Source organism: Dunckerocampus dactyliophorus, chromosome 1, assembly GCF_027744805.1.
Source record: "Dunckerocampus dactyliophorus isolate RoL2022-P2 chromosome 1, RoL_Ddac_1.1, whole genome shotgun sequence".
NCBI lineage: Eukaryota > Metazoa > Chordata > Actinopteri > Syngnathiformes > Syngnathidae > Dunckerocampus > Dunckerocampus dactyliophorus.
The window spans coordinates 34554949-34581265 of NC_072819.1; the positions used below are offsets into that span (position 1 = coordinate 34554949).

Here is a 26317-nt window from a genome sequence, read left to right on the forward strand (position 1 = left end):
TTCAGCTTGCCCACCACAAACAGGAGGAGCAATTTAACACTTTGGGTACTAATATTCAAGGCATAGCTGAGCATAACAATGTTTGCATGTAGCTGGTTCAGTCTCAAATTCAAATCTTTTGACTTATTTTCAAAATGGCGCCTCGACTACTGCACCAGTCTCCAGCAGCTGCGAAGATGTTCCTAATCAAAAAAACATTGCTACACCTAAGGTCACCTTTCCTGGGCTCTGCCCCCAGCTTTCCCAGCCAGAGCACCACTGACTCAGACGTCTGCACATTTGTCACCATATATGACCTCCATTTCGAAATCCATGTGGCAGCATTCCGGTCCGAGTGAGCTAAAGTGGCCTTTGTTATGTCCACCTGACCGGCAGAGCAATAACCACAATGGGCAATGGGCCACAGCTGAGTGGAATTGCTACCACTTGTGCTACATTATTCTTCATTTGCCAAAGCCAGGAGCAAATTTTTCAGTGCCATCCCTCTGGAAAGGGAAGCAGCTTACTCCCTGCTCAAGTTGCGTCAAAGACAGCGCAATGTTTCTGACTACACTATTGAATTCATAACACTCGCTGAAGTGCTCCACACAGTGAGTGGAACACTTCAGCCTTACTGGACTCATTTTTCTTGGGACTGACAACCAACATCAAGGATCAAAGAAGGAAAAGGCTTCTTGAGACGTCATCTGTACTTCTGTGAAGAAGGTGTCGGACGTTTCGCTCCTCATCCGAAGAGCTTCGTCAGCGAACTAATAAGTGCTGGTAGCTCGCTATTACATTCACAGAAGTACAGATGACGTCTCAAGAAGCCTTTTCCTCGATGGACAACTCCTGTACGACTGAGAGCCTACACAGACATCAAGGATCAAATGATCCCTCTGAAGACCTCTAACAACCGTATCACCTTGGCAGTCTGTACTTAGAAGCATCTCAGCGACTGTGAAGAGGGTCAAGTCCCGCAACCTGGATGTGTAACCTCCAATTACAGCCAACACATCATGCCCAGATAGCCCGGGATGATATCCTCTACACCTGGTATCGACTCTGGCAACATCTCCATCATCACCGCACCGGCTGTTCCATCCCTCGTCTCAGCTGAGGCCCCTATGTAGCTGGGAGGAGGTCTCTGGAACATGTCAAACGGAAGAAGCTTCATCCATGTCAATACTGCGGTGACTCCTCATCACATCTCCAAGTGCCCAACTCGTCCTGCCAAATGCTCCAGCTCACCCTCCATCAGGTTGCTTCATGGGTTTGTTCCCACTCCTTCAATCTCCTGTGAGTACACCAGCTCAACAACACATCCCAGACACACCACAAGAGACTTCAATTGCCCAGCTTATTATCTGGTAATGGACACAATATTTAGATATGAGCTCTCATTGACTCTGGGGCAGAAGACTGTTTTCTGGACGCTTAGTTTGTTGTTAGGATGTTCAATCTGCCCCAGGAGCTGCTGATCCAATTCTACACTGCAATCACACAGTTTGTCCTGTGCTGTCTGGTTTGGATCTGCAACCAAACAGAACAGGAAGAGACTACAAAGGACAAATCTGCAGAAAAAATAACTGGAGCCGACCTTCCCTCCATATGTGACCTGTAACAATCCAGGGCCAGCAAGCGGGCAAGGACCATCACTGCAGACCCCTCAAACTCCCACACAAACTGTTCAAACCCCTCCCCTCAGGTAGGCAGTCCAGAGAACTGTACGCCAAAACAGGCACAGAGACACTTTCTTCCCCCAGGTCGTCAGTCTGATGAACACTTGAACACGTCAGAGTTGACTTGAAAAAAAAAAATAATCCCTCGAGTTACGCCAAGTCTTTAGCAAGGACGGAGTTCAGTCCCTTCCTCCTCATCGGCCTTATGATTGCGCCATCAAACTCTTACCTGACGCTGTGTTTCCAAATTCTAAACTATATCTGCTCCTGAACAACAATCGCTGAAGGAGTATATTTTTCTTGTCTCTTGCCACTGGACTTAGAGTATTTGCCCCTCTTCTCTGGTCACCCCAGTTTTTTTTTCTGTGGAGGAGAAAGACAAGACGCTTTGTCCACGTATCAACTACCGTGGTTTCAATGACATCACCATTAAAAATAAATACCCACTTCTGCTCATGGACTCAGCATTCACTTCACTACACTCTGCTACTGTCTTCGGTGAATTTGATCTTCGCAATGAATATAACTTAACGAATTAAAGTAGGCAGCAAATGGAAAACAGCCTTCAATGCACTGTTACGACATTTTAAATATCTCGTCATGCCATTCAGTTTCACTAACATTCACGCAGTTTCCTAATGTCTCATAATTCACATTCTCAGTGACATAACCATTTTCTGTTTAGTCTCGACATCATTTTGTTTTTTTTCCAGGAACCCTCAGGAAAATGTCAACACGTTCGTTTGGTTGTACAGCAATCGTCTAGTCATCAAAGCTGAGAAGTCTAGTTTTCATTCTTCCTCTGTCGTTGTGGAGAAGGGCCATCTTAGAGCCAGTCCTGCCAAGATCCTTCATTTTCAAGTGTACTTTTGTAGGGGGCCCAATAACATTAAGTCTCATGGGGTACATGGAAGAGAAAGGTTTGGTAGCTGTAATCGATGCATAACAAAACAAAATACCATAATCATTATGACAGCTTCAAAGAACTATTTTTTTCACGTTGATGTCTGTTGAAACATGTAAGAGACTTTCTCTTAACTCACCTGATTTGCAGGAGTATTTCAACACTGCATGGTCATAATCACGGCAGCAAGGGCACATCCACCAGTGCTGTATAAGGGCCAAGTTACAGGCAGAATCTCCTCGCACACATCCACACACTCACCATTTTCTACAATTACATTTATCTGTAGATGGATTCAAACAGAGCCATGTGGAAGCTGCCCTTAACTTTGACTGACAAATTAATCCACTTCCATTTTTTTATCCTCCCACTCACAGCGGCTGCTCTGTTCAGAAGCCAAGCTCTCCTCAGCCTCGCCCTGCATTGAACTGCTTTTAGAGATGTTACTGCTTCTCAGATTGCTGCTTCAAGAGGTACTGCTCCTTTGAGCCTTTGTGTACTTATTAGGGATGTCCCGATCCACATTTTTTGGCTTACGATACGTTTTTTTTATAGTCTTGCCGATCCGATCCGGTAATGATCCTTTTTTTAAATATAATAATAAGCTTTTACAAACATGAATTCGTGGAATTGAATATGGTTATGAAAATAGCTCTTCAAAGCATTAAAAATACTGCAAACAAAGTATTGCTGAATTTATTTTTTTGTTACACAGCATGACCAAAAATATTGTTAGGCTTTTGTAACAAACCTCTGTGAGTCAGGTCCCTAACCCAATAAAAGATCCATTCAGCAAAAAAAGTCCATCCAATAAAGGATAAAATTGGACGAAAGGGGGTTGCAAAATACTTTTAAGGTAGGACTAATCATTTGACATTGTTATAGATCAATTTAGAATAAATGACTTTTTTTTTTAACTCGCTTCAACGCAATAGTAATTTATTGATGGTCCCTAGTATGAACAACCAGTGATTACAGCAGCACTTCCCGTGCGGAGCCAGGTGGGGTGGCCAAGGTGAGACCATTACAAACATAGTGGTAATAAGTTGATACCTGAAATGTCTAGATGACCAGTGGGCTGGCCCGGGAGTGACTAAGTGTGGCCACGGCCACCACTGGCCACCACGTACCTCCGCCACTGTATGCGAGCGCCCCGCAAAATGACACAGTAGTCCGGGGACGGTGAGGGGGAACTACTGCTGTAGCTACAGAGCCAAATATCCGACGTCCAACGTGAAACTAACTTCACCGCGGTACACTGCCGTCACATCTGCATGGTGGTGTTGTGTTTTCTTCTTCTTGCAGGTGGCGGGAGTTGAGTGGCAACCAGCTTTGAGGTGCATTACTACACCTGCCATGTTGGCGTGTGGCTCAGAGTTATGAACGTGATACAGCAACCGGATCGGCCCGATCTCGTGGCGGAGGCTGATATTATCCGATATTCAAAATATAGTGGATCAGCAGGCCAATAAGATTCCTGAGAATCAGATTGGGACATCACTAGTACTTACTGTCAGTAATGATGAAACACAACTGGCAAACTCTCCAACAAATACACAGATAGTGCATTGGTCTGGATACGATAAGCCTAAGTGGAGGAATGATTGTGGTAAAAAGGAAATGTGGGGTCTTGGAATTTAAAATGTAATGTGGGGAAGTAGAGACAAAATGCTGAGGTAAGATGAAGAAACAATATAAGTGGATGAATAAATTAGGTGAGAGGGAGATCCTGTGAGAATGGATGTGCTCGAGCTGTGTGATTGACAGGCAGGAGGGCAATACTTGGCCCCGAATGCCCTAAATGCCCCTCATCCACTGGTTTGCCCACTTAGATGAGGAAACCCAAACCTTTCTCAAGAAGGGAAAAAGCCACTTTAATAGCAGGGAAAAACCTCTCAAGACCAGAGCTGAAAGCCAAGCAATCAGCTCAGAGAGTTTGTGTGTGTGTGTGTGTGGGTGTGTGTGTGTGTGTGTGTGTGTGTTTGTAATCATATCTTTGTGGGGACAAAGATCTGTTTACACAGTCACGTCATGGGGACCGATTTCGGTATGGGGACCAAAAATCAGGTCCCCATAAAGAAAATGGTATTAAATTAACCCAGAAGCTGTTCTGAAGGTGCCCGTGTGGTTTTTAGCATTGGCCCACAACCCATGGTTTTCAATGGCTGTGTGTGTGTGTGGCATGCCCACAAGCTCCCCCAGTAGTTTGTGGTTGGTACTGCACACACTCGCTCTCCACACACACTTTTCCATAAATGGTTGGGTGCCGCCCACTTCCTGGTCCCCATAAGGAATGATTATAGAAGAAGAAAAAAGGATAATTGAAGGTGTGTGACAATTTAAAGTAAAGAATTTGTGTGACACAAGGTAAGTGCATTTGTGTGACAAATTAGAATTACCTGAATAAGTGTTCAACTGTCATTCAACTGAGAGGAAAGTTATAGTTAGTGCAGCTAGTTTGCTGCAGCAGGGGAGTGCATAATCTTGAGAGGTGTGTATGCTTTTGGCCTTCTCCTGTATGTTGATAGACTGTTAAAAAAACAAACACATGAGGGCCAAAAATAGATACTTCTCAAGATTATGCACTCCAACTTTACAACAGTTTAAAACTAGATTTCATAGCCAGTTTAAGACAAGTGCACAAAGAGGTTCAATGTAATATATCGAATAATATATGCACTCGGTGTGTTGAATGTGTGTTGTGGGGACGCCGTCAAGGCCCAGACTACATTGATGACAAACCGAAAAAAAAAATCCCTGTGAAGTTTAAAATTCTGCTCAAGTACTGCACTTGCACTAAACTTCTAAATGTAGTATGTTAAACACCTTAGGGTGCAAGTACATTGTCAGCACAACAAACATTTTCCCACATAACAAACGTTTAAAAGACATTTCACCAGTGTGTGCCCCCAATCTACTGCGAACAAGTACACAAAGATTGTAAATGTAATATATGAAGAAATGTAGTGATCGTGCAATACTTGGAGCATAATTTAAACTCCACAGGAATATTTTTTCCTTGTTAATTATCAGTGTATTTTGGACATTTACGGGGTCCCCACAACACACCTTCCACCAGAGTCCGGGTACACACTCTTTGTGAAAAATTGGAGAATCAGTTTCATCCACAGGTTTCACACACAGGGTCAGGTCAAACTCTTGTCAAAGGTGTGTTGTGGGGACGCCGTCAAGGCCCAGACTACATTGATGATAAACCAAGAAAAAAATCCCTGTTGGGTTTAAAATTCTGCTCAAGTACTGCACTTGCACTAAACTTCTAAATATAGTATGTTAAACACCTTAGGGTGCAAGTACATTGTCAGAACAACAAACATTTTCCCACATAACAAACGTTTAGAAGACATTTCACCAGTGTGTGCCCCAATCTACTGCGTACAAGTACACAAAGATTGTAAATGTAATATATGTAGAAATGTAGTGATCGTGCAATACTTGTAGCATAATTTAAACTTCACAGGAATATTTTTTCCTTGTTAATAAACAGTGTATTTTGGACATTTACGGGGTCCCCACAACACACCTTCCACCAGAGTCTGGGTACACACTCTTTGTGAAAAATTGGAGAATCAGTTTCATCCACAGGTTTCACACACAGGGTCAGATCAAACTCTTGTCAAAGGTGTGTTGTGAGGACGCCGTCAAGGCCCAGACTACATTGATGATAAACCAAGAAAAAATCCCTGTTGGGTTTAAAATTCTGCTCAAGTACTGCACTTGCACTAAATTTCTAAATGTAGTATGTTAAACACCTTAGGATGCAAGTACATTGTCAGCACAACAAACGTTTTCCCACATAACAAACGTTTAGAAGACATTTCACCAGTGTGTGCCCCCAATCTACTGCGTACAAGTACACAAATATTGTAAATGTAATATATGTAGAAATTTAGTGATCGTGCAATACTTGTAGCATAATTTAAACTTCACAGGAATATTTTTTCCTTGTTAATAAACAGGGTATTTTGGACATTTACGGGGTCCCCACAACACACCTTCCACCAGAGTCTGGGTACACACTCTTTGTGAAAAATTGGAGAATCAGTTTCATCCACAGGTTTCACACACAGGGTCGGGTCAAACTCTTGTCGAAGGTGTGTTGTGGGGACGCCGTCAAGGCCCAGACTACATTGATGATAAACCAAGAAAAAAATCCCTGTGAAGTTTAAAATTCTGCTCAAGTACTGCACTTGCACTAAACTTCTAAATGTAGTATGTTAAACACCTTAGGGTGCAAGTACATTGTCAGCACAACAAACATTTTCCCACATAACAAACGTTTAGAAGACATTTCACCAGTGTGTGCCCCCAATCTACTGCGAACAAGTACACAAAGATTGTAAATGTAATATATGTAGAAATGTAGTGATCGTGCAATACTTGGAGCATAATTTAAACTTCACAGGAATATTTTTTCCTTGTTTATAAACAGTGTATTTTGGACATTTACGGGGTCCCCACAACACACCTTCCACCAGAGTCTGGGTAAACACTCTTTGTGAAATATTGGAGAATCAGTTTCATCCACAGGTTTCACACACAGGGTCAGGTCAAACTCTTGTCGAAGGTGTGTTGTGGGGACGCCGTCAAGGCCCAGACTACATTGATGATAAACCAAGAAAAAAATCCCTGTTGGGTTTAAAATTCTGCTCAAGTACTGCACTTGCACTAAACTTCTAAATGTAGTATGTTAAACACCTTAGGATGCAAGTACATTGTCAGCACAACAAACGTTTTCCCACATAACAAACGTTTACAAGACATTTCACCAGTGTGTGCCCCCAATCTACTGCGTACAAGTACACAAAGATTGTAAATGTAATATATGTAGAAATGTAGTGATCGTGCAATACTTGTAGCGTAATTTAAACTTCACAGGAATATTTTTTCCTTGTTAATAAACAGTGTATTTTGGACATTTACGGGGTCCCCACAACACACCTTCCACCAGAGTCTGGGTACACACTCTTTGTGAAAAATTGGAGAATCAGTTTCATCCATAGGTTTCACACACAGGGTCAGATCAAACTCTTGTCAAAGGTGTGTTGTGGGGACGCCGTCAAGGCCCAGACTACATTGATGATAAACCAAGAAAAAAATCCCTGTTGGGTTTAAAATTCTGCTCAAGTACTGCACTTGCACTAAACTTCTAAATGTAGTATGTTAAACACCTTAGGGTGCAAGTACATTGTCAGCACAACAAACATTTTCCCACATAACAAACGTTTAGAAGACATTTCACCAGTGTGTGCCCCCAATCTACTGCGTACAAGTACACAAAGATTGTAAATGTAATATATGTAGAAATGTAGTGATCGTGCAATACTTGTAGCATAATTTAAACTTCACAGGAATATTTTTTCCTTGTTAATAAACAGGGTATTTTGGACATTTACGGGGTCCCCACAACACACCTTCCACCAGAGTCTGGGTACACACTCTTTGTGAAAAATTGGAGAATCAGTTTCATCCACAGGTTTCACACACAGGGTCGGGTCAAACTCTTGTCGAAGGTGTGTTGTGGGGACGCCGTCAAGGCCCAGACTACATTGATGATAAACCAAGAAAAAAATCCCTGTTGGGTTTAAAATTCTGCTCAAGTACTGCACTTGCACTAAACTTCTAAATATAGTATGTTAAACACCTTTGGGTGCAAGTACATTGTCAGAACAACAAACATTTTCCCACATAACAAACGTTTAGAAGACATTTCACCAGTGTGTGCCCCCAATCTACTGCGAACAAGTACACAAAGATTGTAAATGTAATATATGTAGAAATTTAGTGATCGTGCAATACTTGTAGCATAATTTAAACTTCACAGGAATATTTTTTCCTTGTTTATAAACAGTGTATTTTGGACATTTACGGGGTCCCCACAACACACCTTCCACCAGAGTCTGGGTACACACTCTTTGTGAAAAATTGGAGAATCAGTTTCATCCACAGGTTTCACACACAGGGTCAGGTCAAACTCTTGTCGAAGGTGTGTTGTGGGGACGCCGTCAAGGCCCAGACTACATTGATGATAAACCAAGAAAAAAATCCCTGTTGGGTTTAAAATTCTGCTCAAGTACTGCACTTGCACTAAACTTCTAAATGTAGTATGTTAAACACCTTAGGGTGCAAGTACATTGTCAGCACAACAAACATTTTCCCACATAACAAACGTTTAGAAGACATTTCACCAGTGTGTGCCCCCAATCTACTGCGTACAAGTACACAAAGATTGTAAATGTAATATATGTAGAAATGTAGTGATCGTGCAATACTTGTAGCATAATTTAAACTTCACAGGAATATTTTTTCCTTGTTAATAAACAGGGTATTTTGGACATTTACGGGGTCCCCACAACACACCTTCCACCAGAGTCTGGGTACACACTCTTTGTGAAAAATTGGAGAATCAGTTTCATCCACAGGTTTCACACACAGGGTCGGGTCAAACTCTTGTCAAAGGTGTGTTGTGGGGACGCCGTCAAGGCCCAGACTACATTGATGATAAACCAAGAAAAAAATCCCTGTTGGGTTTAAAATTCTGCTCAAGTACTGCACATGCAGTAAACTTCTAAATGTAATATGTTAAACACCTTAGGGTGCAAGTACATTGTCAGCACAACAAACATTTTCCCACATAACAAACGTTTAGAAGACATTTCACCAGTGTGTGCCCCCAATCTACTGCGAACAAGTACACAAAGATTGTAAATGTAATATATGTAGAAATGTAGTGATCGTGCAATACTTGTAGCATAATTTAAACTTCACAGGAATATTTTTTCCTTGTTAATAAACAGGGTATTTTGGACATTTACGGGGTCCCCACAACACACCTTCCACCAGAGTCTGGGTACACACTCTTTGTGAAAAATTGGAGAATCAGTTTCATCCACAGGTTTCACACACAGGGTCGGGTCAAACTCTTGTCGAAGGTGTGTTGTGGGGACGCCGTCAAGGCCCAGACTACATTGATGATAAACCAAGAAAAAAATCCCTGTTGGGTTTAAAATTCTGCTCAAGTACTGCACATGCAGTAAACTTCTAAATGTAATATGTTAAACACCTTAGGGTGCAAGTACATTGTCAGCACAACAAACATTTTCCCACATAACAAACGTTTAGAAGACATTTCACCAGTGTGTGCCCCCAATCTACTGCGAACAAGTACACAAAGATTGTAAATGTAATATATGTAGAAATTTAGTGATCGTGCAATACTTGTAGCATAATTTAAACTTCACAGGAATATTTTTTCCTTGTTTATAAACAGTGTATTTTGGACATTTACGGGGTCCCCACAACACACCTTCCACCAGAGTCTGGGTACACACTCTTTGTGAAAAATTGGAGAATCAGTTTCTTCCACAGGTTTCACACACAGGGTCAGGTCAAACTCTTGTCGAAGGTGTGTTGTGGGGACGCCGTCAAGGCCCAGACTACATTGATGATAAACCAAGAAAAAAATCCCTGTTGGGTTTAAAATTCTGCTCAAGTACTGCACTTGCACTAAACTTCTAAATGTAGTATGTTAAACACCTTAGGGTGCAAGTACATTGTCAGCACAACAAACATTTTCCCACATAACAAACGTTTAGAAGACATTTCACCAGTGTGTGCCCCCAATCTACTGTGTACAAGTACACAAAGATTGTAAATGTAATATATGTAGAAATGTAGTGATCGTGCAATACTTGTAGCATAATTTAAACTTCACAGGAATATTTTTTCCTTGTTAATAAACAGGGTATTTTGGACATTTACGGGGTCCCCACAACACACCTTCCACCAGAGTCTGGGTACACACTCTTTGTGAAAAATTGGAGAATCAGTTTCATCCACAGGTTTCACACACAGGGTCGGGTCAAACTCTTGTCAAAGGTGTGTTGTGGGGACGCCGTCAAGGCCCAGACTACATTGATGATAAACCAAGAAAAAAATCCCTGTTGGGTTTAAAATTCTGCTCAAGTACTGCACTTGCACTAAACTTCTAAATGTAGTATGTTAAACACCTTAGTATGCAAGTACATTGTCAGCACAACAAACGTTTTCCCACATAACAAACGTTTACAAGACATTTCACCAGTGTGTGCCCCCAATCTACTGCGTACAAGTACACAAAGATTGTAAATGTAATATATGTAGAAATGTAGTGATCGTGCAATACTTGTAGCGTAATTTAAACTTCACAGGAATATTTTTTCCTTGTTAATAAACAGTGTATTTTGGACATTTACGGGGTCCCCACAACACACCTTCCACCAGAGTCTGGGTACACACTCTTTGTGAAAAATTGGAGAATCAGTTTCATCCATAGGTTTCACACACAGGGTCAGATCAAACTCTTGTCAAAGGTGTGTTGTGGGGACGCCGTCAAGGCCCAGACTACATTGATGATAAACCAAGAAAAAAATCCCTGTGAAGTTTAAAATTCTGCTCAAGTACTGCACATGCAGTAAACTTCTAAATGTAGTATGTTAAACACCTTAGGGTGCAAGTACATTGTCAGCACAACAAACATTTTCCCACATAACAAACGTTTAGAAGACATTTCACCAGTGTGTGCCCCCAATCTACTGCGAACAAGTACACAAAGATTGTAAATGTAATATATGTAGAAATTTAGTGATCGTGCAATACTTGGAGCATAATTTAAACTTCACAGGAATATTTTTTCCTTGTTAATAAACAGGGTATTTTGGACATTTACGGGGTCCCCACAACACACCTTCCACCAGAGTCTGGGTACACACTCTTTGTGAAAAATTGGAGAATCAGTTTCTTCCACAGGTTTCACACACAGGGTCGGGTCAAACTCTTGTCAAAGGTGTGTTGTGGGGACGCCGTCAAGGCCCAGACTACATTGATGATAAACCAAGAAAAAAATCCCTGTTGGGTTTAAAATTCTGCTCAAGTACTGCACTTGCACTAAACTTCTAAATGTAGTATGTTAAACACCTTAGGATGCAAGTACATTGTCAGCACAACAAACATTTTCCCACATAACAAACGTTTAGAAGACATTTCACCAGTGTGTGCCCCCAATCTACTGCGAACAAGTACACAAAGATTGTAAATGTAATATATGTAGAAATGTAGTGATCGTGCAATACTTGTAGCATAATTTAAACTTCACAGGAATATTTTTTCCTTGTTTATAAACAGTGTATTTCTGACATTTACGGGGTCCCCACAACACACCTTCCACCAGAGTCTGGGTACACACTCTTTGTGAAAAATTGGAGAATCAGTTTCATCCATAGGTTTCACACACAGGGTCAGATCAAACTCTTGTCAAAGGTGTGTTGTGGGGACGCCGTCAAGGCCCAGACTACATTGATAATAAACCAAGAAAAAAATCCCTGTTGGGTTTAAAATTCTGCTCAAGTACTGCACTTGCACTAAACTTCTAAATGTAGTATGTTAAACACTTTAGGGTGCAAGTACATTGTCAGAACAACAAACATTTTCCCACACAACAAACGTTTAGAAGACATTTCACCAGTGTGTGCCCCCAATCTACTGCGTACAAGTACACAAAGATTGTAAATGTAATATATGTAGAAATGTAGTGATCGTGCAATACTTGTAGCATAATTTAAACTTCACAGGAATATTTTTTCCTTGTTAATAAACAGGGTATTTTGGACATTTACGGGGTCCCCACAACACACCTTCCACCAGAGTCTGGGTACACACTCTTTGTGAAAAATTGGAGAATCAGTTTCATCCACAGGTTTCACACACAGGGTCGGGTCAAACTCTTGTCGAAGGTGTGTTGTGGGGACGCCGTCAAGGCCCAGACTACATTGATGATAAACCAAGAAAAAAATCCCTGTGAAGTTTAAAATTCTGCTCAAGTACTGCACATGCAGTAAACTTCTAAATGTAGTATGTTAAACACCTTAGGGTGCAAGTACATTGTCAGCACAACAAACATTTTCCCACATAACAAACGTTTAGAAGACATTTCACCAGTGTGTGCCCCCAATCTACTGCGAACAAGTACACAAAGATTGTAAATGTAATATATGTAGAAATTTAGTGATCGTGCAATACTTGGAGCATAATTTAAACTTCACAGGAATATTTTTTCCTTGTTAATAAACAGGGTATTTTGGACATTTACGGGGTCCCCACAACACACCTTCCACCAGAGTCTGGGTACACACTCTTTGTGAAAAATTGGAGAATCAGTTTCTTCCACAGGTTTCACACACAGGGTCGGGTCAAACTCTTGTCAAAGGTGTGTTGTGGGGACGCCGTCAAGGCCCAGACTACATTGATGATAAACCAAGAAAAAAATCCCTGTTGGGTTTAAAATTCTGCTCAAGTACTGCACATGCAGTAAACTTCTAAATGTAATATGTTAAACACCTTAGGGTGCAAGTACATTGTCAGCACAACAAACATTTTCCCACATAACAAACGTTTAGAAGACATTTCACCAGTGTGTGCCCCCAATCTACTGCGAACAAGTACACAAAGATTGTAAATGTAATATATGTAGAAATTTAGTGATCGTGCAATACTTGTAGCATAATTTAAACTTCACAGGAATATTTTTTCCTTGTTTATAAACAGTGTATTTTGGACATTTACGGGGTCCCCACAACACACCTTCCACCAGAGTCTGGGTACACACTCTTTGTGAAAATATTGGAGAATCAGTTTTATCCACAGGTTTCACACACAGACTATATGACCTGTGACCAGTACATCCTACATCTGAAGTTGCTGGAGCAAAACACTTACACTGCTGACATCAGAGCACAAATGAATGCATAGTTGTTGCATTATTGTCCATTAAACGTTTAAATCTGAAATCTGAAATGTGATAGTAATAGTTGCTTTCTTGATCTCTTGATCAGAAACCTTTTTAACATATGTGACATTCTGAACATGTCATTGGTAATATATTTGTTGCAAAGTCCCTTCAAATCACATTGGTAATATACTTGTTGCAAAGTCCCCACTAATCACATTGGACTTGGTGTGAAGTATGCAAATATTATGTTAATGAGGTCCCCATTAACCGTGTTTTCTCGATTTTTCTTATGTCCCCACATAGCACGAGAAAATTCATTACATCAACAATTTAGATATTTGAAGTCGTGTATAAGCTTATAAAAATGTGGTTAGAGTACCTGATTTTTTTCATCCTTGTAGCACCTTTAGAAAGGGTGGTACTCACAAGTGACGATAAAAAATATGGTCCTCAAAAAACATGGAAACGAGAATGTGTGTGTGTGTGTGTGTGTGTGTGTGTTTAACTATGTGCATTGGGTGATTCTATCAGATCAAATTACATCCATGTGAAAGTAGTCTATGAGAAGCACACAATATCAGAAGTATCATAATCAATTGAATATCACTACATCCGTATAGACCCATGCAATATCATGATAACCATATTGTTGCTGGCTCTTTTAAAGAAACTAGGGGGAGGGTAGGAGGAAGAAAACAACGGGAGCTCCTGAAGGGCTTAAGGTGCGCCATAGCAAGAGTAGAAAATCCTCAATTTTTTAATTGCAACAATAAAACTCCAATTAATCAATAAAATCAATATATCGCCCAGGCCTAACATACGGTCTCAAATATTGCCTCTCACAGTTGCTACCACTCAATCTCTGAACCCTTTCATTGGAGTCTGGAGTTGATTTAACTGCCCCTCACAGAACCGTGACTTCAACCCTATCATACACTTAGAAATAAAGTGGACTAGGGCTGCAGCTATCAAATATTTTAGTAATCGAGTATTCTACTGAAAATTCCTTTAGCTAATCAAGTAATCGGATAAAACATATTTTGTTTGTTTAAAGAGTAATTATAAATACACAAGAGAAAATAAGGCATGTCAATTAATAACGAGCGACCAATTGGTTTCATTTTTAGATAATTAACCCTTTTATTTCTCAAGTTCACTTTTTACATAAGAACAAACTGTATTAATCCACAATGCTCAGTGCATTGTGCATGTCTTGGACTATCATGTTTAAAATGCTATTTGTTAGCTCAGGTGCATGCTTGGGACTACATAATGGTGTTTTGTAGATACTAGATATAGAAAAGGAGAGGAATCATAATTTATTCATTAATTGACATTACTAAGACTAAATTACATTATGTTGATGGCTGTGCATTTATGAGCCCTAAACTTAGACAGGCTGACAAGAAATAAGACAAATATTTGTTATAAGAGTTTTTGCAGTGTTCAAACTAAAATTAAGACACCTACTGTAGTGGAGCACACTAGGGTAGGAGTACACTAGGCTCGTTTTCTCTCACCTTTTTAATCAGCCACTTCTCCGTGGGTGCGATAAATTTGGTAACTGTATAAAAAGCACTTTGAGAACCTTCAAGGTAGAAAAGTGCTGAAGTGAAGTGAAGGTCCGCAACCTCTAATGACTGACACAAGAGGCAAAGATGTTTTCAGCACTTTCATGGAGTTTGTTACTAAGAGTCAACTGCTTATGAGAAGGTAACTGCTCCAAATGAGGTCCCACTGAAGTAAGGAAATGCATTTATTGGAATTGATTAGCTACTTTAAAACTACTTTTTATTATATCGGAATAGTTTTCTGTTTGTTGTGTGTATATTAAATATTTAGATGCAATACATACGGCCTCATATGTCCACTGGTAGATCTCAACAGGCTGGCAACTATAAAAGTAGATCTTGACTCAGCGAAGGTTGGGCACCATTGTTTTAGATAAATGCCAATATGTGTATCTCAAATCAGAACTCTTAAAATGCGGTGGTCACAAAATGAAAATGTTCGATCGAGTAACTAAATTATGTCTTCACATCACCCTTCACCTTCGTTGACAGCTGGGTGCTCTCGCAAAACCACCCACTGAAACCAAAACCACCCACAGAAACCTGTTCCTATAAGTATGATGTGTTCACAACAACAGCCAAAATTTCTTTCACATGTATGGCCAATTAGGCCTAATTTTGGCTCAAATTGTTTCCTGTGGTGATGAGTGGACAAAGTTAGCAGGCTGTTCTCAACAGGGGAACACAGAGATAAAAAGTATCACTTCCAAGTCTTGAGAGTGATGGAGAAAAATGTTCCTTGCTTCCACATACACATAATCTCTGTATATACAACATGCCTCTATCGCTCACAGCAGAGATAAAATCATTCGAGCCATAACGTTTAGGAACTTCAAAGATAAAACAAAACACTGCCAGCTGCTGTGTCCGACATCCTTCTGAAGTTAATGACCCTTGTAATTCACCCAAATGTAGAGGCCAGCTGGTTTATTAAAGGCCAAAAAAATAATTATGGTTTGTGCTTAAATATTGGCAATGTGTCAGATGATTTTTAAATAACAGGAGGGCTCCAGACTAACTGTTTTTACTAAAAGCACAATGGCCCCTAAATTGCAATTTTAGGAGCGCAAGCAGAAAAATTTAAAGGTGCACACCAAAATCGACTTGCAAAGTAAATATTCACATTTCCTCTCATTTTCACTGTATTACTGAACAATGAATGGCAACTGTCTTCTCTAACCACCCTGTTTGTGTCACTAGCTTCTGGGAAGCCCCTTTGGTGGCATCACATACATCTTAAAATGAAATCAAAACATCAGTAGTCATAACATGTCATGTTATGGCTGTTGTGCACAATGATTTATTACTCCTTCAATATTTACTGTAGACCAAAAACCATCAACATGTCATCACACCTAACAGCTTAATCATTATCATTATCATCATATGTTGCGTTCAAACAGTTTGATTTAAAACAGGTGTCTCCAAACACAGCGCCAAGGCCCAGTGCCAGTCCATGGGTGGGACCAAACTGGACTGTAGAGAACTTTCAGAAGCAATGGAAAAAAAAAGTCTAACATTTATGTATTTATTTATTTTATTTGTAACTCTGAAGTAGACCTCGGATAAGCGTATAAGTATAGCCAAGCTAATATACAACAACAGAAAAAACAAGGACAAAATCATATAAAATATGTAAAAATTGTGTTTACATAATTAAATTAAATACTAATAAAAATAATGAAACCATTCAAATAAGTTATTCAATTATAAGAATAGAAAGAGAAAGAACAATAAGAATGAAAACTAACTGCGGCGTTTGTTTTTTTACTATTTAGTTTCAAACTTTATTAAAGCAGTTTGACCAAAGACATTTTCAGATGCAGCATGACTGATAGAGTGCACAAAGCACAGTCTATAAAGCTGGATGAGTATAGTGTGGAAGAAATGGATTGGCCTGCAGAGAGCCTTGACCTCAAACTTACCAAATACCTTTGAGGAGAACTAGAACAGAAACTGAATCACACCGTCTTATGCAAAATTTGTGACCTCTGACTTTACAAATGTTTTTTGTTCCAGATTAGATTCCCAGAAGAGTAGATGCTACCACAAATTCAAAGCAGAAACTAATGCCCAGTTTTGTTTTCCTGCCAAAGTAATGACTAGGTGGTTCTAATGCGTTTGTCCATATACTGTACTTGCTGAAATGATATGGCAACTAATCGAAGGCATACCCTCTCTTCCCCCCCAAAGTCAGCCAGGAGAGTCTCCAAGCTCACCTGTGACCATTAACATGATAATCGGTTGAAAATAAAATTAAATAAAATAAATTGGCCATCTTGTGTAGGCTGTTTGACAATAGATAATACAGTAATTAATCAATGAAAGTTGAAACGAACCTCTGTCTGCAGAGTATTGGCACGTTGCTCCTTAGCATTGAGTGACTCCTTTAGCACCTCAATGTGTTGCTTGCAGTCTGAGTTCTGATTGGTTAGTGTTTCCAGTTTGGTCTGCAAGGCTTGCATCTCGGACTCCTTCCTGTTCAGCTCCTGCTTCAGCTGCTCTATCTGGCAGTCACACACAAACACTTGGTTAGTCATTCACGAGGAGACTGCTATGCATATAAAACAATAACACCTTTTCTTCTTAATTACGTTTATGCACACAACAAATTCTCAGTAGCTTAAATCAATTGTGAATGTAGTGCTTCTACTAATTGTTCAAAAGCATTGGTGGGAGCCAAACTTAACCCAGGAGACAAAGGAGACATACATTCACACATTAGTTTTCTGTCCAACTGTTCTATGATCACTTTCCATCCCATTCCATCAGAATTCGTTCAAATGTGGGCATCCAGCATCCTGTTCTCGACAGCCAACAAACTCATTCAGCTACAAAGATGTTACTGGAGTAACAGTAATTTACAAACAATAATGTAGAACTGCCTTCGACAGTGTGAGTAAAATGTGATCATCTCTGTAAATTCCCATATTGAATGCAATTTAATATTGTCATGTAATATTGCAAAATTGCTAAGAGTTTTGCATTTTAGCAATTTAGCATGTGCAGCATTCATAAATATCACTGCTGTAAAAATCCCTACTTGTTTAAAAAGGTGCATAGGACGAATCATAAAACTGTGGCAAAAGATCAGGTTGAGAGCCAAAACACATGCAGACAGGCAAATTTATGGCCAACAAAATTGAGAGATGGCAGATTGTTGTAAGAGTGGTTATATAAAGCAGGAGCCACAGCAGAAATTAATTGCTCTAACAGAGAGAGCTTTCTGTGTTGAGGCTAGCTATGTGCAGAAGATTGTCATCTGACTTCTGGTGCCAAAAATGTACAAAGCTGATTGGGGGAGAGATTTCTGTAATTGTGCGAGCAGTGTTCAGCTCATAAGGGTAAAATTGAGACTGGACCGGTGCTTGCTTTCAAATAATCGCTCTCTAAAGAGCCAGCATGAGGAAGAGACAAGGTAAAGGTGGGGTCAGAGAGCAACTCAGAGGGTATGCTATATTAGAGAAAAGAAATACAAATAGATTGGTGCAAGACTAACAATAATATTTTACAATTTAAACATGTTCAACATTGACCGCACCGGTGTGTAAGCCGCACCCACTAAATTGAGAGGAAAAAAACAGATTTGTTCATATACTGTATAAGCCGCAACTGTGCATGAGCGTGTCCACGTCATAACATGATATATTGTGGCGCGTGAGGACCAAGCAGCTCTTTATTTGACAGGAGACAACCCATTGGAAATTCCTGGAGGTGATTACTCAGTACAACAGTCTGACTCACGGTTTCATCTTACAAACAGTAAACTCATCACACAGCGACTTAACACTCAAAAAGTACCTCAGAAATATACATTACAAGTACCAATACGAGTTTAAAATCAAACAACAGCTATTTTAACATCCACCCATAATGCATTACTGCCAGAAGAGCAGTTCATTGGAGGACAAGCAACATAGATGGACAGCACTGCAATACTGCCTCTGTCCACCAGAGGGGGCCAGAGGACCACAGAGCCCAGACGGAGGCTGACGTCATTGCAACGCCACCAATGAATGCATTGCTCAGACGCAAAGCCTTAAAGGAAAACTTTAAAATGTTGGGGCTTTTTTATTTTAAACTCATATTACTGTATTATAGTGCTTGTTTGTACATTTCTGAGGTATACTTTTGGAGTGTTAAGTTGCTGTGTGATGAATTTAGTGTTCTCAGTAAGATGACACAGTGAGTCAGACTGTTATGTTGTTATACTGCTATACAGTGTATATAATGACCTGCAATTTCCAATGGGTTGACAAGCTTGTTGTGAGTGCACTGATAGCTCACGATAGAAAGAAAGAGCTACAGTTTCCTCACTGACTTGTGAGCGGCACAGTATTTAAACAATCAGTAGTAGTTCTGAAGTAAAGGAGATGTCACAAGATTAGACTTTAGCAGCAGATTAGCCGCACCGCTGTATAAGCCGCAGGGTTTAAAGTTTAAGAAAAAAGTAGTGGCTTATACACCGGAATTTACGGTAATATGAGGAGTACTTCTGCTTGTTCTGTGATCCAGGGTTGTTGAGTAGGGAGTAGGAAGGTGGGAGCTGGTCTGATGGAGGACACGGATGGTGATGAGGCCTGCTCCTACAAAGACACAAAGAAGAGAGCCTGCCAGAAAAAAAACTGTTTTGCAAGTTCTTTTTGTAGAGCGAAGAGGAATTCGGTCACCTCTAAACAAGTCACCACCACATTTGCTTAATGTAGAATCTTTAAATTTTTACATCTGTGCAAGTGTTTCTGCCTAGCTGAATGCAGAAAGGCAACACTTGGGAATGTGAGCTTGGTGTATCACTTCAGAACTTTCCTCTGGCATTGAGTTTACAATGGTCTGACGACGTCATTCATGAATATAATTAGGAACCCCAATTCACTGACAAATGAGTCATTCAATAAAACCATCAATCACTACGTTTACATGCAGTCAATGTTCGGGTTAAGGTCAATATTCCGGTTTCTGAAACATTCGAAATAACCCATTTACATGCATGACGTGAAAAAAATAAAAATAAAACCCTGCACGGAACAACGTCTCGACGCATAGAAAACAACATGAAGCTGTGCGCGTTATTCGCGCTTCTTTCTGTATCCAAAAACAACAACACCGGTACGGCAGATAATGAACGCCTTTGTTTGCTCTTTGGTGCTAGTATACTATTCTGTATCACTTTCTTCAGTAATGGAAGGCGAGAATGTGAAGAAATAGGAAATGGAGCCGAAGCTGTACCATCCATATCCACATATGCTACATCCACCAGAGCCCCCGGACACTTTTGAAGATGCGTTCATACAAATCCTGCTTTGCGTGACTTTTCAACCATCAATAAAAGACATAATGTTCCTGTTTTACCACACTAACGAGGTGGCTTGATTCCTCCTCGCTCCAAAAGTGTGGGGTTTTTCGTGTCGCCATGTTTACAAGTAAACAATTCCAGCAAAGTAGTCCCTGTCCTCAAGATAGGACTTGAACCATTTCAGTTCAGTACCAGAGATTCCCACATAGTTTTCTAACCTTGGTAATAACAGCACATGGTCAACTGTGTCAAAGGCAGCGCTCAGGCCTAACAGAACCAAAACTGAGACTTTGCCTGCATCTGTGTTCAGACAGATATTGTTTGTCACCTTGATCAGAGCTGTCTCAGTGCTGTGGTGGGGCCTAAATCCTGATTGTAAAGTATAAAAAATATTTTTGGAAAGGAGAATGTCAGTAAGATGTTGGTATTCAACCTTTTCTGAGACTTTTACCCAGAATGGCAAGTTTGATATGGGCTGATAGTTGTTCAGGACTGTGGAATCAAGACTGCTCTTCTTCAGAAGAGGCTTAATGACAGCAGTTTTTAGGCCCTTTGGAAATGTTCCACTCTGAAGTGAGATGTTAACTAGATGAGTGAGTTGTGGTCGCAAACTGCTCAGCACAGACTTTAGAAATCTAGTGGGTAACTCATGTGGAAATGAGTTGGGAAATGAATAAGGACAGTGAAACTGAAGAGTTTGTAAATCTGTTAACTGTAGCAAACAATACACAAGAGTTGTTACTAGAGTTGGTGATGATTTCAGAAAAATAACTCACCCTTGTTCTACGCAAGGTTTGGTTGAAAACAGTAGCTTTTCTTTGTAAACCTCATAGTCAACCTGGAGCTTTGACTCTCCAAAACTCCCTTTTCTGCGTGTGACAGACTCTTCCTTTCTCCATGGTGCCTTTTGCCGACTTTTAACCATTCGAACCTTGAGGAGCAATGGTATCCAAAACATTCACAACACTATAAGAGTTCAAAAGATCATCAACGTTAGACCATGGGGAGTTTTCAAACCTAATCCTTGCCATAAACTGTGTCCCTGTGCTGTCATTAATGAGTCTTCCCTGAACAACTGCAGACCAACTGCTGGTTTGGGTGTAACAGACAGGTCAAAGAAAACACAAAAGTGATCAGATAAAGCAAAATCCACAGCATTCACATTTGAAACAGCAACACATTTAGTAATGCTCAAATCAAGAATGAGCATTACGAAAATCAATTCTGCCATGGGTGGGCTCAGTCACATGCTGAGTTAGACTATACAATTCAAGGACAGCAGTGAGTTCTTTAGCATGCCTATAAGTCGCACCAGACTATAAACCGCATATGCTCATGTCATAAAATAGCACATTGTGGACCGCATGAGTCAGTGAGGACCAGGTAGCTCTTTATTTGACATGAGTCAATCATGAGCTATGAGAAAACTCACAACCAGCTTGTCAACTCATCGAAAATCGCAGGAGGTCATTTACTCAATATAACAGTCTGACTCACGGTGTCGAAAGAATGCTAAAATCATCACACAGCAACTTAATACTCAAAAGGTAGGTAAGAAATTAACAATACAAGTACCGATACGAGTTTAGAATAAAAAACAACTATTTTAACGGCTTCTCATCATGCATTTCTTCCCAGCAAGGCATTTCAGTGGTAATTAAACATTTTTACTTAAAGATCTGACATTGAGTACAATATGTTTAAGATTAACTAGAGTTGATCTGGGTGCTGTGTTCTTGCAAGGGATGTGGATTAGATTGCTTTGATCAGACAGTCTAACTGTCTGTCTCTTAACTAATTATGTGATTTGACAATAGTTATTGTTTCAGGCCTGCGATTGGCTGGCGACCAGTCCAGGGTGTACCCCACCTGTCGCCCGAAGTCAGCTGGGATAGGCTCCAGCATGCCCCCGCGACCCTAATGAGGAAGAAGCGGTATAGAAAATGGATGGATGGATGGATGGATATTGTTTCAGGCGAGGACCCTCCGTTCCTGAGCCTCTGGTTGGTATGAGGTTTAGCAATGCAGAGGCCCTTAGTGTCCTACAAAACAGCATTGACATTGTTGGGAATAACAGCTATGGGAACCGATGGTAGGGTCCAAGCTGGGGGAGCTTTGGTTGGTGGAGTGGGCTGAGGAGAGAGAGGGGCCTGTTTCTTTTTTGAGGATAGAATCCTTGATCTTGCCATGTCTGGAGTGAGGGGAACCATTGTAATCCCTGATTTCACCAAGCTTTCAAGAAGGAAGGAAGGAAGGAAGGAAGGCCGGAAGGAAGGAAGGAAGGACGGAAGGAAGGAAGGAAGGAAGGAAGGAAGGAAATCTCATAGGTGATGGTGGAGACAGGAACAGTAGTGAAGCATCACTGAAGGGTGTAGCTGCAGCAGGTGGGTCCCAGGCCTGTGATGAAGGTGAGGGAGGAGCTACTGCATCTGAAACCTGAGTTCTGTATTCTGGTTATGTGGCAGAAGCCTTTGCTGGGTGCTTGGGTGACGAGACAGGAGTTCTTCTCTCGCTCTTTTTCTTGTCTCTCGGTAGCAGCACAGGATCTGGTCCAGGCCCATTGTGATGCCTCAAAGCTTGGAGGACGTTATTTGTCAGTCGTCTCACTCCATCTCTGTCCAGATGTGGGCCTTTTCCTAAATTCCTCTTAGCATTGTTTACAACTGAGCTTGGACTGAATGAGGATAACATCAGTGAAGGAAACATACAGTAATATTTTATGTTATGTGATCTGAGTGTTCACTCGGTTCAGTGGTGGTGTGACTGTGAGTATAACTGGTTGTCTCTAAAGAGCCCCTGACTGGTGACCAGTCATCCTTTCGGCCAAAGTCAGCTGGGATAAGCTCAAGCTCCCCTCAAATGGGCAAACAAAGAACTAACTGTGGGTCCATGTTTTATGCTAACCAACACATGAGCATGCATTGGGCACATGCAGACGCACATAGACATAACATGTTCTTGGACATTTATTACTGAGTTTTTTATACAAGCATGCAACACTCAGGTCATGCAACGGAGAGTTGTCTCAAACATTCTACCTTGGACTTCATGAATTTAGAGTGGCTCTTGTAGACCTCCACCTGCTTGAGCTCATCCTGCCTGTCATCAGGATATAGCAGGCTGCTGGTCTTTAACATCTGGACTTCATCTTCTAAGTCTCTGATATTCCTCTCCAATGAAGAGATTTTGGTGTCCTGCATCCACAACAGCAGGCAGGCAAAGCGTAAGAAATAACTTTGATAAGAGACCATCTGTCATGTTTCTTTCAAGCCATCCACTTGTTCATGCACACTTATGACAGAGATAGAGATGGATGTTGTCCAAAAGGCTATTGTTCAGTTTAAAATTTGAAAGCACTGGGTTTACTTGCTGAGCTAGACTTGCTCTCATGAAGGCCAAAGCAAGTATACAAATGTCAGTACTTGCATATCAGAATAGCCCTTGTGCACAACAGAATAAACTAAGAATATGTTTAAAACACAGCATTCATCTACAGTGTCATTGAGCACACAACCTACTTGACCCAAGGAACCGAAAGCCCTCATACTTGTCAACAACAAAACACCCCACCCCATCTAACTGCACACAATGCATTAAACAGCTCCCATAAGAGTTATACTGTAGTGAGAAGCATAATTTTGGTGTCCCCCATAATGCTTTGCAGGTGGATTAGGTGGTTCCATAAGTGTCTGCATTACGGTTTGGAGTCCTGGTAAATTAAACCCAAATCAATGATTGGTAGATGAATTATCAGTAAGCAATAAAATTAGCGTGATATATCTATATGATAAATGAAATGTTATGGCATAATAACTGGAACAAGGATCACCGGTTTTAGTAGTAGTCTGTGTAAAAGAAGTTACTTGTATGTTACATGTTAATGAAAGGATGTTTTATACCTGGAGAAATTAATGAGTCCAAAAAAAACCCCCAGAAGCATTTTATGTTTTTATAATCTTGTCATTTGTTGGTTTGGCTCTGAAAAGGACAGGACCCAGGCATGTACTGATACAGACACTTGAAGGAAAACTGCACTTTTTTGGAATTTTGCCCATCATCCACAATCCTTATGTGAAATATGAACATATGCTGCCCTTTTCTGTGCGTTCTAAAAAGAGAAAATGAGTTATAAGGACCGAGCTAACAATGAACGTCATTGGACGCAACTACTAAAAAATGTTTTTTTAAAAGGGCAACAATGTTCCATTTACATAACTGACCTGTATATTAACCAAGCTACAGCGATATTGTTATTGTAGCACCTAACACGATGAACTATATTCATTTGGAGGAGTTACATAACTCCTCCCCTGTCTCAGCGTCAGTCACAACACCTCAAGCCACTGCAACAGGACAGACTGAATAGTGGATACTACTGGCTCTTCGCTACAAAGACTCAACAAGATGCTTGTTTGCTGTCAGCATTTTTTATCTGAGGGCTATGTTGAATTTACCATTTCAACGAGTAGCACAAGTCTTGTGCAGAAAGACACAGCCATACGAATGAGAGCGGACATTTTAAGTGACTGTTTTCATTATACTGTTATCCATGAAACATTTAGCACTAGCACTAAGGGGGATAAGGGGGCGTTTTACCGGACAACCTGTTGCTCATCCTCCATATATTCAGGCTTAAAAGATAAGGTTCTGGTTCCTCATTTGTCCAAAAGTAGTTGTTGTTGTTGTTGATGGAAGTAGCATTAGCTCCTATCGGCTATGTGAAATCAATGCGTCGAGGAAAGAAGTTCCGGTAATGTTTAAAATGATCAGAATAGGGCAAAATACTGTAAGTGTTACATATTATCATGAATGTACCTGTTAATGCATTATCACAGGATGTATATAAAATGATAAAACGTTGTTAGAGGTTTTTTTAGAGGGCTTTATCGTCGAAATAGGTGGGTCCCATGACGTTCATTGTTAGCTTCGTCTTGCTAACTTGTTTTCACGCTTTAGAATGCATAGAAAAGGGAAAGCAATAAGTGTTCATGTTACACCTAAAAATTGTGGATGATGGGCAAAATTCCCAAAAAGTGCAGTTTTCCTTTAAGACAAGGGTGCGCTTACTGCACCCACGTTTTTAAACATTTAACATCAAAACTGTAGCTGGCAAGATGACTTGCAGTGCTATTGTGGCATGCTTGGGTCGCCAACATAGTAAGATGCAATCTGTAGCTTGTATAAAAAAGCAATCCAAACAACACAACATGTCAACACACATGGCTCACAAAGTAACCTACCTACTGCACCATGTGGGCATACAAATATCTACGCACAACACCCATGTCAAAAAAACACCCATATATTCCCACCACAAGGCAAGCTGGGTAGCTTGTGGTATTCTTTCTCCCAACATTTTTTCCATGTTTGTCGCATTTTTGCTAGATTGCAAAATATGTTGAGGAGGTCATTAGAAGTAAACGAGGAGGAGTTAACATACTTTTGATATCCAATGTTTAATTATTCATAGTTCATATTGTTGTTGCTGCTGAACTACCCAGCATGCCTTGCGGGCATTTGGAAATAACAGTTTTAAGTTACGTGTTATGTTTAGCGCTTAGTTGTTGATTTATGTGATGCGTTAACTTGCTGTGAATGTGTTGTTTTTGTTTCGTTGCACCGTGAGCAAGTATGCATGATACCACCTATATATAGATGGCCCTTCCGCCAAATGTTTTAACCAAATGTCAAAAAGTTTTCCCACCCCTGCTTCAAGACCTGTAAAAATGTATATATATAATGTATATAAATGTATAACTGCAATTCTCTTTGCCGCCACCAAAATGGACAGCTCAGAAACAGAGCTGGATAGGAACCTTCAAGGCTAGCAACTAATACGTATGGATGAGGGAATAAAGGTTCTTCCATGGACAGGTCCTGGGGTTGTTTAGCTGTATGTGTTCATACATACGTTGAATGCTAAACCTTGGACGAGAAGAGAAAGGTAATTGAATAAATGGAAGCAGCTTGCATGATGCCATCAGCATGAGCCACAGGCAATGTGTAAGCATCTGACCTCTATTACAATCTCTGACATCAACCTTGCCCAGAGCATGGTGCTGCAAATATCCTCCAAAAGCACACGGAAACCATGTGAATCTCCAT

General features: G+C 40.5%; 1 protein-coding gene across 9 annotated transcripts in view; it reads right to left on the bottom strand.

The window, feature by feature from the left end:
- The window catches only part of LOC129177254 (ERC protein 2-like), a 204532-nt gene that overhangs the window by 157406 nt on the left and 20809 nt on the right, over positions 1-26317 (bottom strand). For 6 of the 9 annotated variants that reach the window (XR_008569602.1, XR_008569601.1, XM_054768222.1 and 3 more), the window contains 3 exons: positions 23251-23406; positions 19413-19505; positions 17259-17426 (listed from right to left, as the gene is read on the bottom strand). Coding sequence is in view for 7 of the 9 variants with exons in the window: in XM_054768222.1 (XP_054624197.1) it covers positions 17259-17426; positions 19413-19505; positions 23251-23406 (417 nt within the window). In the remaining 2 variants the exon portion in view is untranslated. The remainder of the gene's footprint in view (positions 1-17258; positions 17427-19412; positions 19506-23250; positions 23407-26317) is intronic. The other 3 variants (XM_054768189.1, XM_054768183.1, XM_054768197.1) reach the window with 3 other exon arrangements.